The sequence below is a fragment of the Choloepus didactylus genome, chromosome 8 (genome assembly GCF_015220235.1).
Source record: "Choloepus didactylus isolate mChoDid1 chromosome 8, mChoDid1.pri, whole genome shotgun sequence".
In the NCBI taxonomy this organism is placed as follows: domain Eukaryota; kingdom Metazoa; phylum Chordata; class Mammalia; order Pilosa; family Megalonychidae; genus Choloepus; species Choloepus didactylus.
In genome coordinates this window covers 134,486,221-134,501,241 of record NC_051314.1, presented here as the reverse complement: position 1 = coordinate 134,501,241, position 15,021 = coordinate 134,486,221, and the positions used below count along the sequence as shown (strand labels likewise).

At 39.6% G+C, this 15,021-nt stretch overlaps 1 protein-coding gene across 1 annotated transcript in view; it reads right to left on the bottom strand.

Moving 5' to 3' along the window:
* The window catches only part of NET1 (neuroepithelial cell transforming 1), a 93,019-nt gene extending 78,321 nt beyond the window's left edge, over positions 1-14,698 (bottom strand). The window contains exon 1 of the mRNA XM_037846951.1: positions 14,518-14,698. Within this exon, the coding sequence (XP_037702879.1) occupies positions 14,518-14,648 (131 nt within the window). The 5' untranslated portion in view covers positions 14,649-14,698. The remainder of the gene's footprint in view (positions 1-14,517) is intronic.
* Between the last annotated feature and the right edge of the window lie 323 nt (positions 14,699-15,021).

Sequence of the window (15,021 nt, the reverse complement as noted above, 5' to 3'; positions counted from 1 at the left end):
CTCTCTAGGCCACAGCTCCTCTTCAAAATGTCACTCTCAGGTGCTCTTGGAGCGTCCTCTCTTAGCTTCTCTGGAGCAAGAGTCTGCTTTCAATAGTTGTCTTCAAATTGTCGCTCATCTGCAGCTACTCTCTCAGTTTCCATGCATTCTTCGAAGTGTCCCTCTTGGCTGAAGCAAGCTCTGGGCCTGTGTGGCTCTTTTTAAAGTATTCCAGTAAATCAGTCAAGACCAACCCTGAATGGGCAGGGCCACAACTCCACAGAAACTATCCAATCAGAGTTATCACCTATAGTTGGGTGGGTCACATTTCCATGGAAACACTCAATCAAAAAATTACAATCTAATCAACACTGATACATCTGCCCACACAAGATTACATCAAAGATAATGGCGTGTGAGGGGACATAATACATTCAAACCGGCACACCCCCTTTACAAAAATCAATCCATTTCTGGTATTGTGCATTCCAGCAGCATTAGCAAACCAGAACACCTTCTCTTCTCCTTCTGGCACACATACAACATGTATTTCCATGCGCTTCATGTTGTCATTCAGTTCCCTAAGACCCTGGTCATATTTTTCCATTTTTTCCCCATCTGTTCCTTTGTGTGTAGGATTTCAGATACCCTTTCTTCTAGCTCACTTATCTTTTCTTCTGCTTCTTCAAATCTGGTGTTTTAAGTCTCCATTGTATTTCTCATCTCTTCTATTGTGTCTTTCATTCTCATAAGTTCTGCCATTTGTTTTTTCAAACTTTCAAGTTCCTCCTTATGTTCGCCCAATTTCTTCTCTACATCTTTCATCTCTCTCGCCATATCTTCCCTCAGTTCACTGATTTGATTTTTTAATTGATTTAGGAGATTTGATTATTGTTTCAATTCTTGTACCTCAGGTGAAGTGTTTTTTGTTCCTCAGGCTGGTTCATATTTTTGTGTTTCCTAGTATGGCTTGTTATTTTTAGCTGTCTAGGCATCTGATTTTCTTGATTAGTTTATTCTCTAGCTTGTTTTCCCTCTTTTACTTATGGTTTTCTTGTTGGTTGTCTTTGTTCTCTATCTGTTCTTTTGCAAGCAGTTCAACTTATTCTAGACCTCTAACCTAGCTTCTGTTTAGCTGATCAGAATTTTTCACTTCTTGTTTTTCTGGTTCTTGCCCTCCCTCTATGCAACCTTTTTGTGAGAGGGAATCCCCAGATATGATCGATCCCAATCAGATTTTCCCAGTCCAGAGGGTCCCAGGTCTCAGGAATAGAGTATGAAGTTTCCCTGAGAATGAAACTCTGCAGGTTGTCTGACCCTCCTATGAAGCCTCTAGGCTCTATGCTTTTCCTATCCTGTCTAGCAGGTGGCGCTTGTCAGCCTGCAGCTCCCCACCAGTGTAAAGAGGTGCCACAGGTGTGTTTAATTCTCCACAGACCCTGTCCATGCCTGAGGCATGGCTGACTCAAGCTGGTTTCTGTTTTCCAGCCCCTGGGTCTGAGTTCTCTGATGGATGGTCACCACTTGAGCTGGGCCCTGCCCCCCTTGTCTTGGGGAAGTTATGCCCTTTAGGGAATTGTCTCCCTCACTAGACTCATTGCTTTGTCTCTCAAACCTACCTCAGCTCCGACTTTGCTTGGATCCAGGGGCCAATTGCAAATATCTGAGGCTTTCTATAATGACCTACTTAGAATAGTTAATTCAAAAAAAAAGAAAGAAAAAAGAAAAAAAAAAAGAAAGAAAACCTTTTCCCCAGCCCCCAAGTTTTCTCAAGCCAGGTATGGGCTATTTAAAGATAAGCCCTTTAGGGTCTTATCTCTTTCACCTGAATAGTTACTCTGACAACTTTCATTCTTAATTCTGCCCTTGCCCGGGGCTGTGGTGAAGCAGGAGTTCTGATGGGCTATTGAAAAGTAAAAAGATAAAAAGTGAGAGAGCAAGAAAGCAAAAAAAAAAAAATCCCTTTCAGAGCAGGACCTCAGTTCCCTGGGTTTGGAAGCCAGAGCCCAATTTGTTAAACCATCTCTATGTGCCCCTTCTTCTTGGAGACCAGTCCTTTTCCAGTATTCTGAACACCTCCAACTCCAGAAGTCTCTGTTTTTTTGTTGTCGTTGTTGTCAGCCCCACCTCCTCTCTGCCGGACTGATTTCTCCCAGCTCCTTTGGTGCCCGTTCCTGGTTTATCTGTGCTTGGAGCTTTTATTCAGCAGTCCAAATTTGTTAATTAATTCTGCAACTGGTGCAGAGTTGAGCCCCCCTCCTTGCTCCTAGCACAGATGGTATCTTTTTCCCTCGGAACCAGTTTCAAGACCATCTGGCGTGCCTGGGGGGAAGGGGCACCAGCCCCCTGGCGAGGGAAACTTAAGGTTTTTTGCTGCAATCTCAGCCATTCCCCCATTCCACATTGGTGTACGATGCATGAATGGTCACAGAAGTCCCTGAAGCAGCTATTCCATACAGTTCCTGGCTATTTACCAGCTGCCCTAGAGGAGTAACTAGATTCCACACCTCACCACTCTGCCATCTTGCCTATTTTCTGTTAATTCATTCTTAAGCCAATTTACATTTTCAGAGATTTTGTTTTATGTAACTGCCATCCTCCATCCTGCTTGATAACTAAAAGCTGAATTACAATTATAAATGGCAGAAAGGTAGCTCAATGAATATCTTCATAAAATGTACCAAACAACATTATTATAACCAACAGGAAAAAATTGTACATTCTTAAAAATGGAATTTACCTTCCAGGTGTTTTCATGATAATGATCATAGGTAGAATGGGATGAAGCTTAATAGTAATTTTTAAAAAGGACAATAATTAGCTACCGTTTATTGAGTGCCTACTACATGACAAGCATATGTCATTGTAAACAATGTAAATGAGGTAACTCTTCCAAACAGAAAAAGGAAAACAAACCACAGAAATAGAAATATGTGAACTCACTTATAAAGTAGAAATTTAGGGGTTTACAATGAAAACCAAATGGAATGAGTAAGCAAAGTAATATTTTTAAAAATCAAGTGTGTAACAGAAGGATTAACAATAGGAAAATAGCAAAGTAGGTCACTGACATTAGCATGCAGTAAGTCTTGATGTAGACAGAAACACCTAAAATAGGACAAATTTGTAAGGGATGCCTCAGATCCATTAAGAACTACTTCCCATGTGAACTCAAGAAAAGAATGTAGCAGCATTCATATATAGCTGCTGGACCAAGGAAGTTGCTCCACACACCAGCAATGAAGCTCAAATAAATGCCAAATTACGAACTATGTGTAACTCACAAATAGTTAAATTTAAAAATATTAGTCTATAAACACCAAGGGCACTATGAATGCAGAAAGAAAAACATAATCTATCCTTTATAGTAAATATTTGTTGATATTTGGGGTGCTGAACTCTAATTCTCAATTTCTTTGCAAAGTAAGCAAAAAAAAAAATGAAAATTATTACAGAAGCAATTCACTTATTTGGTACAAAAATCTGATATAGTAAGCATCTGTTACTGTTCTGACTACTCAGCACCTTTGCTATTAAGAAATTGTCCTTTTCCCACTTCATAAAGATTCTGGAGGATCTTACAATCACATAGACTTATATCCGCTATCACACTGGAGTTTTCTCACCTGCATCTGAGAGTTCCAACACACAAATCTTAGAACATCTCTTGCCTGAACATAGCTGAATATCCAGAAACCAACAACCACCTTCCCCCATAGCCCCACTCCTGTTACATTACCTTCTCTTTCCCAGCTTGCCACTATGGCCTTGTGGGGGAATTCCCTATAATCCGCTGACTGAGGAAGAGAAAGCTCAGGCACAGTTTACAGACTTTGCATGATATACAGGTACCACTCCAAAGTGGACAGCTACAGCACTACAGCCGTTTTCTGAGATATCCCTGAAGGACAATGGGTGAAGGGAAATCCTCCCAGTTAGCAGAACTTGGGAAGGAGAAATGGCCAGAGATGTCCTTGCATATTGATTCATGGATTGATTCATAGTTTGGCTGGATGGTCAGAGACTTGGAAGGGACATAATTAGAAAATTGGTGATAAAGAGGTCTGGGGGAGAGGTATGTGGATAGACCATTCTGAGTGGGCAAAAAACATGAAGATATTTATGTCTCATGTGAATGCTCACCAGAGGGTTGACTTCAGCAGAGGAGGATTTTAATTATCAAGTTAATAGGATGACCTGTTCAGTAGATACCAGTTGGCCCCTTTCCCCAGCCTGGGGCTCAGGAACAAAGTGGCCATGTTGGTAGGGATGGAGGTTATACCTGGTTAAACTACATGGACTTCTACTCACTAAGACCAAACTGACTATGGCCACTGCTCAGTGCCCAATCTGCCAGCAGCAATGTCCCAGCAACTTCAAGAATGAAAGTTTGGGTCACCCTACCAGGCAAAGAACCAGACCAGCTGAGATGCTTGTTGAGGGTAAAAGGAATATGGAATGGACCACAGAAAGTAGTTACAGATATAAGCCACAAACTCATGACCAGTTAAAAAATATGAGGACTATAATGGTTATGAATATTTCTTCCTTGTTTTGCTATGAATGTTTACATATATGCATAAAGCAAATATCTTTGTTTTCTTCCCTATCGCATCCCCTTACCATATAACATAAGCTATATTAACTTCATGTCATAGTATTTAAATTACAGGATGTCAAGTTTAAGAATGACTGTGCCAGTTTAGATGTATTATGTCCCCCAAAACGCTATTATCTTTGAAGCAATCTTGTGGGGGTAGATGTATTAGTGTTGATTAGACTGGAATTCTTTGATTGAGTGTTTCCATGGAGATGTGACTCAATCAACTGTGACGGGATAATTTCCATGGAGGTTACCTCACCCATTCAGAGTGGGTGTTAATTGGATCACCGGAGTCATATAAAGGAGTTCACAGACAGAAGGACCAGAGAACCACTGTGAGTGACATTTTGGAGAGCAGCTTAGTGAGACATTATGAAGATGGCCATTGAAAGCTGATAGTTTGGAGAATGCCATTTTGAAATGCAACCTGGGAGCAAGCAGACACCTGCTATGTGCCTTCCCAGCTAACAGGTTTTCCGGATGCCAATGCCCATCCTTCAGTGAAAGAACACTATTGTTGAGGCCTTATCTTGGACACTTTATGGACTTAAGACTGTAACTTTGTAACCAAATAACCTCTTTTATAAAAGGCAATCCATTTCTGGCATTTTGCATATGGCAGCATTAGCAAACCAGAACAGTGACTATTACCCAATGACTTGCACCCTCTTCTGGGGAAATAGTGCACTTCCAGTTATACCAGATAGGTGAACTATGTCAGATGAAAATATGACTGCACAGTTTAAGGAGATGTTATGGGTGCCAAGTGTCAACAAGGAGTTCATGCATCAACTCGGCTAGGTTACGGTGTCCAGATGTTTCATCAAGCAAGCACTGGCCTTGTTGTGATTATGAGGTTATTTTGTGGATTTAAATCATCAGTAAGTTGACTGTAACTATGGCTGATTACATCTACAATCAACAAAGGTGATTAACAACGAGAGATGCCTCGTCCAATCCAGTTGAAGGCTTTAAAAGGAGAACTTATTTCAGCAGTTCAGAAGTTATGATTACGTCAGCCAGTTAGCTTCTCATGGTTAATTCACTGAAAACCTGCATCAGAGTTCACAGCCTGTGGCCTGCCCTAAGGAATTCAGACTTGCCAATACCCACAGACATGTGAGCCAGTCCCCATAATAAATCTCATATTTACATTATTTAAAATATCTTGTTGGTTCTGTTTCCTTGGAGAACCCTGAGTAACACAGGGGTGATGGAAAATGGATTTTAATGAAACAGAGTAAAAAAAAAGTTCACTGATACAATTTCAAGATTCTACAGTACAACCAACTTTTAAGAAACTATCACTTGTTGAGTTCTGGAGTAGTACCAATGAAGAATATCCACAATTATTGGAAAAGGCTATTAAAGTGCTCCTACCTTTTTGAACTACAAATCTATGTAAAATCGTATTTTCTTTATGTACTTTAACCAAAACAACATATTGCAACATATTAAATACAGAAGCTAATTACATAAGAATCCAATTCTCTTTTATTAAGCCAGATACTAAGAGATTTGTGAAATGTGTAAAACAATGCCACTCTTCTCACTAGTTATTTGGTTTGGGAAAATAATTATGTTTCAAAAAATATGTTATTTATGCTAACATGTAATGGGCTTGTTGTTTTAAAATAAATAAATATTTTTTAAAACTATCAGTTTTAATTTCTAATACGATAAATATAACCACATAAAGAAAAACTTTTTAGGGTTCTTAATAATTTTTAAGAGTTGTAAAGGGTGTGGAGGCCAAAATTTTTGAGAACAGTTACCGTAGAGAAACCTGCACAGTTGCCAATCAGATAAACAAAAACAACAAAAACCATCCGTGTTTGCTTTAATTTGTATTTCTTTGATCACTAGTGAACTCCAATATTTTTCCATATGTGTTTAGGCTGCATATATTCCTTCTTTTGTGACCTACCTGTGTTCTTTGTCCTTTTCTTTCTATTGATGATTTTTTTAAAATAAATCAATATATCTAAATTACATTTAAAGACAATGATGCTGTTCGGAACAGGCAAATCCAGAGACAGAAAGGAGATTAGTGATGGCCTAGTACTGGCTGCTGATAGGTCTGTGGTTTCTTTTAGGGGTGATAAAAATGTTGTAAAATTAAATTCTGATGATGGTTGCACAAATTTGTAAGTATACTAAAATTCACTGAATTGCATACTTTAAGTGGGTGAATTCTACAGTATGTAAATTATATCTCAATAAAGCTGTTTTTAAAAAAAGATAATGGATCAGCTTTAAGCATGACAGAGTAAGGAGCTCTGCTCTCCTGCTCCCCATTGAAACTCGTGAGAAAATGGTCCTAAAGACAAACAGCAAATGAGAAAACATCTGTTCAAAGAAAATTTACAAAAACTTGGTAAAAAAAGAAAGTCAGCTCCTACTTGCTCCTAACACAGGGAGACAGGAGATGCCACTCCAGACTGATGGAGCCAAGAACACAGGGCTCCATCTCCCTCCAGCTCCCAGTCAAAGGGCTTTCTTCCTAGGAGGAGGATGTCAGTGCTTCTCACCCCACTCCCAATGACATGTTGCTGAGGCTAAGTCCTGGATGACTGCAGTTGAGAAGTGGGGGCTCTCTTCTCCCACCCAGCCTCAACTCATGGAAGGATGGGAGGCTTTACCTGGGCCTGGTCATTCTTGCCCAGGTTTATGAGGTGGAGATTCCACACCAAGAGAGGCAAGCTAAGAGCCCCTCTGGCCACCCTCCTATATCCACCGAGCACTCAGCTCCTACAGAAGGGGTGTCACTCAGAGAGAAGCTTTCCATTGTTCCCAGCTCCAGAAGCTTTCCATTGTTCCCAGCTCCAGATCCCTGGCTCAGAGATTCTGCCTGCAGGTAGAAACAGGTTTTAAAATGGATGGCTCTCAATCTTTTACCAAAGGAATGACTTAATTTTCAGTGGAGCATGGAGTCGTGAAAGGCACTTGGGAGGAGATTCAAATTACAGGCTGAACTGTAGGCCACCTAGTTTTCAGGAGAGAACCAGGAAATAAGTCTGCTGAGAGGAACCCTCCCCGGGTTGAAACAAATAAAAACAAATAACAAACACTGACCTCAGAAACTATTCCTTCAAAGAAGCCACAAATTGAATGGACTATTTTGTAGAATAATTCATGCTACAGGGCATTGTTGAGAAGTTTGAGCCCTCAGCCACAATTAATGGAGCTTAACAGCTGGATGTGGTCAGGGAGAGAGAAAAAGAGCCCTACCAAAACCAGTGTCATCCCAGAGTGACCATGGGCACACCCAAAGCTGTGTCTTCCTGAGGAGCAACATCAGAAGCTTAACAGTCAGTCCATGGGAGATGGGGGGTGGGGGATGGGAGGGAGATGTCACTGTAACATGCCCCATGGGGGGTGGTGAGGTGGGGGAGGAGGAAAGATGTAGTACCCAGAGTTGCTAGTTTCCAAAATGTCCAGTTTCAAAAAAACAAAAACAAAACCAAAAACAATTACAGTCATGCAAAGAATCAGGATATTATAAGCCATACACCAGAAAAAATAAAGCAGGCAATAAGAAACTGTCTGTGAGTGACCAGATGTTGCGCTTATCAGAAAAAGACTTCAAAATAGCCATTATTCACATGTTCACAGAACTAAAGGAAACCTAATTAAAGAAGTAAAGGAAGGTAGGAAGACAATGCTGTATCAAATAAAGTACACCAATACATGGAGAAATTATGAGAACCAAATGGAATTTCTGGACTTGAAAAGTACAAAAAAGTACAATAACTGAAAAAAAATGCACTAGAGAGGCTCACCAGTAGATTTGAACTGGCAGAAGAAAGAATAAGCAATCTTGAAGATAAAATGGTAGAAATTAAGCAAGCTGAAAGACAAAGAGAAAAAGAATTCAGAAAAATGAAGAAAGCCTTAGAGAAATGTAGGACACCACTGAGCACACCAACATATACATAATACAGAGTGCCAGAAGAGAAAAGGAACAAACAATTGTTTGAAGAAATATTGGCTGAAAACTTCCCAAAATTATTGAAATCTAATGTGTCAAGGTTATGTCTCAGCTATGGTTTCCATTTGTTTGGTTAAACACTGGCCTACCTGTTACCGTGAAGTATTTTATAGGTGGGACTTCTTAGAAACAGTTGATTGCATCTACAATCAACACAGGAGACTGCCCTCAGCAATGTAGGTAATCTCCTCATCCAATCACTTGGAGGTCTTAAAAGCCACAACTGAGAGTTTCATAGGTTACAAGAATTTCTGCCTCAACTTCAACATTGGCTCTTGCTAAAATTTCTGGTCAGCCAACTGCCTCTGGCGAATTCGGACTAAGAACTTCAACATGGCAGTGTACCCTACAGAGTTCAGACTTACCAACCCCCAGGGTCACTTGAGCCAATTCTTCATAATAAATCTATTATAACAGAAATCTTAACAGTGGAATAACATATTCAGAATGCTCAAAGAAAAAAATAACATTAACCAAGAATCCTATACCCAGCAATCTTTCAAAAATGAAGGTGAAATAATACTAAATCTTCACAAACTCTTCCAAAAAAAATAGAAGAGGGGTGACACTTCCCAACTCATTTATGATGCCAGTGTTACCCTGATACCATAACCAGACAAAGATACCACAAGAAAAGAAAACTATAGACTCGGATGCATATAGATGCAAAAATCCTCAACAAAATTCTGGCCAATTGAATCCAGCAATATATAAAAAGGATTATACACTATCGTCAACTAGTATTTATCCAGGGATGCAAGATTGGTTTAAGATCCATAAACCAATTAACATAATATACCATATGGATAGAATTAAGGGAAAAAACTCCACATCATCATTGCAATAGATAAAGAAAAAGCATTTGATAAAATCTAACACCCTTCTGTGATAAAAACAATCAACAATCTAGGAATAGAAGGGAACTTCCTCAACCTGGTAAAGGGCATCTATGAAAAACCCACAGGTAACACCAAACTTAATGGTAAAAGACTGGATGCTTTACCCCTAAGATAGGGAAAAAGATAATGATGTCTGCTCTTACCATTTCTATTCAACTTTGTGCTGGAGGCTCTGGTCAGGGCAAATAGACAAGAGAAAGAAATAAAATATATTAAGATTGGAAAAGAAGTAAAACTATCTCAATTCGCAGATTACAAGATCTTGTTTATAGAAAATCCTTAGGAATCCACTAAAAACTATTAGAACTTATAAATGAGTTCAGCAAGGTGGCAGGATGTAGGACCGATATACAAAAATCAGTCGTATTTCTATAAACTTACATTGAACAATCTGAAAATGAAATTAAGAGAATAATTCCATTTACAATAGCACCAAAGAGAATAAAATTCTTAGGAATAAATCTAGCCAAAGAAGTGCAAAACCTAGCCTCTGAAAACTATAAAACATTGTTGAAAGAAATTAAAGAAGATCTAAATAACTGAGCAGCAGATAAGGGGCTGGGTAATAGCTATAGGGTACCAGGTTTCTTTTTGAGGAGATGTAAATGCTCTAATATTGATGTGGTGATGGTTGTCCAGATCTGTGAATACATAAAAAACTACTGAAAGGTTCAAGTGGCATATGAACAATATCTCAATAAACTGTTAAAAGCAACAAACAAACAGTGATAACTAGTTTTCTTGTGTGGTATTTTTCCATATCCCATATTGTAGTTATTTTTTTGTCTTTCAAATTAGTTTATAGTGAATTTTGCCATACAAAAGGCTTTAATATTTACAAACTCATATACATTCATCTTTTTCTTTATTATTTCTGGATCTGATGTCATGCTTAAAGAGTTGTTTCTTGCTCCATTATTAGTTAATACTATTTTGTCATATTTTATATAATCTTATCGATGGTCAGATATCCTTTTTGGAAAATGGAATATAGATTAGTTACTTCATTCCTTATTTTCCACCCAGGGCTCTGCTCAACTTTATCGCTCTTCCTCATGCTGCAAACATCTTTTTCTTAGCAAACATTGTGTCCAACTTCACGCAAAAATAGAAATCCGGTAGGAAAGCCCTTGAATTCCTCTTTACCCATTCCCCAAATATATCTGTAACTATACCATTCATAGCTGCTTGCCAAGCTAAACTCTCTCTTGGATTTGGATTCCATCTTTTTCTGCCTTCTTAAATTGTTTAATCATCTCCTTTCTCTCCTGCCCCTTTCACTGCTCCCTTAAGAGTCTATCCCACAAACTTGTGTCCCCTTTCTCTATTATTCTTTCTTTCCTTACTACTGCAGTGAAACTCAGCGTGTACTGTCCATTTTTTTCATCTAGACTACTACAGACTTACTTCCCACCAGTCCATCATCTGCACTTGGGACTTTTTATTTGGTATCCATAGTTGGGCTCTAGGGCACCATGAATTTCCTGAAATTTTATGTGATGACTGTTCTCTGGAATAGCTTTCTTAAGATTCACAAAGAGTGCCACAACCCTAAAATGTTATCTTCTTTTCTGATGACAGAGTGACCTTATAAAATGCAAATCTGTTCATGTCATTGGCTTGTTTAAAGTCTTTCAGTAGAGAAATTAGTCCTTTGTTATGTATATTGCACATATTTTCTTCCTGTCATTTGTCATTTATTATCATGTCTTCTGTCATGTAGGAGTTTTAAGAAATTTGTGTCATGAAATCTATCTTGTTTTCATTATGATTTCTAAATCTGGAGTCCTGTCTGGGAAGGCCTTTCTCACCATACAATAATAAATTCTCTTCATTTTAAATCCCATAAAAAATAAATAAATAGAATAGAATAAATATCAATGTAGGGTGGAAAAGTCTTTTAGCATCTCCACATGATCTTGAAGACGAAACTCAAGCTCTCTGTCATGGCACCTAAGGCCCCTTCATGAAGATTACTTCTTTAGCATAATCTCTCATTACTACCTCCTCCCTCTCTCTATCTCAGTCCATTACCCTACACGTGGTATCTCGCCATAGTGAACTAGTTGTGGTACCCAAACTCATGTGGCTCATTTGCTTCAGGGCCTTTTTACATGCTTCTCCCCTATCTGAAATCAACCCATTAACTCCAACCCCTGTTCTCTGATTTGGTCCAAGACTTAGAAATTACCACAGGGAATCATCTCCTGCCCTCTTCAGTCAGGAATAAGTGCTCTTATTATCTGCATTTGTGGCATCCTGTTTATACCTCTGAAGTAACCTTTATCATACACATATATAATTATTAACTTAAATTTCTCCTCTACTAGATTATAAGCTCTTAAAGAGTAAGGACAATATTTTCCATCTCCATATTTCCTGGGATATGGCACTTACATATTTCCTAAATAAATCACACCACATTCTCTTCTCAATCCACTGCAAAACACTGTTTATTCTATTTAATCTACAGAAACTATCGAAGATCAATATGCTCTTATCACCAAATGTAACAGTCATTTTATTCCTCATCAAACAAACCTTCCATTCATTATTTTACCTGACCTATCAGTAATATCTGACAAAGCTTACATATGTTATCTCCTTTTTCTTGAAACTTTTTCTTCATCTGGCCCTCTTCCTACCTCCTTCTAAGCCTCCTCATTACCCTGACCTTTAAATGTTCAGAGTGCCTCAGGGTTTAGTTCTCAAACTTTTAAAATTTTACTATCTAGCTGCCTTCATCCAGTACCATGATTTCAAGTCTATCAATTTGCTGATAACTCCCAAATTTATATCTATTTTCCCAGGTGTGTTTTCTTTGTGAAATTTCATTGGACTCATATACTCTTTCATGTATTCTTATACGCAAATGTTATATTCCAATAAGGTCAAAAAACTTGTTGTGATGAACTCTTTGATAGGAGTATCATACTTTAACATACCCAAAAGCAAGCTTCTCCCCTAGTCTTCCCTTTCTGAGAACAGGGCAATTCATTCTTCTAGTTCTCAGGCCCCAAACTTTGGAGTCGTTCTTCACTCCTTCTTTTCTCTAAACTCCACATTTAATCTATCAACATTTCCTATCAGCCTTACCTTCAAAATATACCCTAAGTATGAATATTTTTCACCACCTCCACCACTCTCATGATATCTCAACTGCAATAGCCTCCTAATTGGTCTCCCTGCTTCCATCCTTGCCACATAACAGCTAGAGTGATCCTTTTAAAACATGGATCACATTATTTCCTCTTATCTCCCAAATCACTAAGTCAAATTTAAAGTCCTTACAGTAGTCTATCAGATACATGATCTGGCCCCAGCCATCTCTGACTCATCTCCCCCTTCTTCACTCCACTCCAGTCACTTTGACTTGCCATTCCTTACACACGACATAGGATTCCATTTCAAAGCCTTTGAACATGCTGCCCTTCTCTGCCTGGAACGCTCTTTCCCCAAAATTCAAGCAAGCTTAATTCCTTACTTCCTTCAAGTCTTTGTTCAAATGTTACCAGTATCATCAGTGAACCATTTCCTTATTATCGTTTTAAAATAACAACACTAACTTCCTCTCCTCTCCCCATCTCTGTGCCCCTTACCATGCTTTAATTCTCTTCACAGCATCACCAACTGATATGTTGTATATTTGATTATTGTCTTTCTTCTAGATCCTGAATTTAAGTTTCAAGAGAGTAGGGACTTAACCGTTTTGTTCACCAGAATGCCCAGTATCACAACAATGTCTGGCACAGGGCAGGTGCTCAACAAATATTACTGAATCAGTGTAGTTGAATTTAACACTGCCTCCATTTGATCTTTTTGAAATTCTATTCCCCTTCTCCCTTAACTAGTCTTTCCTGGTTTTTCTATTTCTCAGTCTCAGAGATGACTTCTTTCACTTTGCTGTCTCACTGTCTCCTAAACATAGACTGGAATCTGTACATAGAAAGTTTCAAAATGATATATTCAGATAAAGGTTATCTTAAACTTCAAACTAAATAAAAGTCAGTTATCTAATGAAAAAATCTAGCTCTCTGCACAGTAATTTAGAGAGGTTTATAAATGCCTTGTTCATGAGAGTAAGGTGTTTTCCCTCAGAAAGAGATCAGCATACCAAAGCATGACTGGAATGTAAATTATATAAGACACTTTATCTAAAACAATACTGTTAGGGACCACAGCGACTTTTGAAAACATGGTGCAAGACTTGGAATTATTATTCTTATAGATAAAAGCTGACAAATAACATTTAACATTTAATGAGCACAGCAGGCACTAGGCTAAGCACTGAATTTCACAAGTAAGTGGATACTATTATAATCTCCGTTTTACAGATAAGGATATAGGCTTAGAGAGGTTAAGGAACTTGATAAAGTTTACACAACCAGTAATTTGAACCCACCCACTTCACTATTATGATGAGAAAGCAGCGTATTCGGTACTTTTGCCACCACTCCTTTTCCAGACGCAGCCTTCAGAAACCCTCATCTAGTGTCCACCCTTTCCAGCCTCACATAATAAATATACGAGGAAGAATGTGAAACGTGTTAATAATTAAAATGTCAGCGACCATTATCTTCTCTCTCTTTACCCAGGAGTCCATGAGCTGTGCTCTAGTCACCGACGTTGCCCGTTCTCTCGAAAAAGCATTCTGGTCTCCGCAAAATGTTTCATTTTTAACGCTTGCTTTTGGGCTAAAAGCTTGGTGCCTATCAGAAGTTGTCCCCGCTCCGGTGACAATTCCCTTCTCCCCACCCCCCACCCCAGGCTCTTTTAAGTATCGTTTTTAATAAATTTCGCAACCAGTCAAAACTCCTGCCCTTAACCTGTTCCGGACCCCACCCTTGCCACCTTTTCTAAGTCCTCCGCACTCTTGGGGAAGGGGCTCAGGCGAGATCGGTGACAACTCCCTCGCAGTCCCCGCGGCCCCCCGCCCCTCCTCCCCGCGCTTGGGGGGTTGGGATGATAGCTATTTGGGGCCAGAAGTGAGAAGGTGAATCAAATCCGGGTTCCTAAATCGCCCCGGCCCGCCTCCAGGCATTTACCTCTTGTCCGGGTCCTGACCCGGCTGGGTGTCGGCGGAAGGCTCGGTGGCGCCAGAAGTATTGAGCCCCGAGGCCCGACGGCTTCGCCTCCGCGGCTGGGGCTGCTTCTGAGCCGCCAGCTCTGGCTCCATGGCGTGGAAAAGCGGGGTGGGGCGGTGGGCCGGATGCCCGGGGAGACCGGGAGGAATGGGCACTGTGCCCAAGAACTTTTGGAAAGAAAAAAGTTCCTGTCAGGGGAAAGTCACCGCCGCCACAATCATCCGGGGGTTTGAAAATGGCGGCTGCGAAGAGACCAGCCAATCAGGAAACAGTCAGTGGTTGCTAGGAGACCTGGAGTCCCGCCTCGCGCCTCAGATGTGTAAATAGAAGCAGAAAAGGAAAGATTTACCGAGTGGGAGTTGGGGAAACCTGCAGCTGATTAGCGGGTGGATTTGAATTTAATTCTGATTCCATCGCTAAATCATCAAGACTTACAACGAGATTTGGTTATTGGTCATATGCACG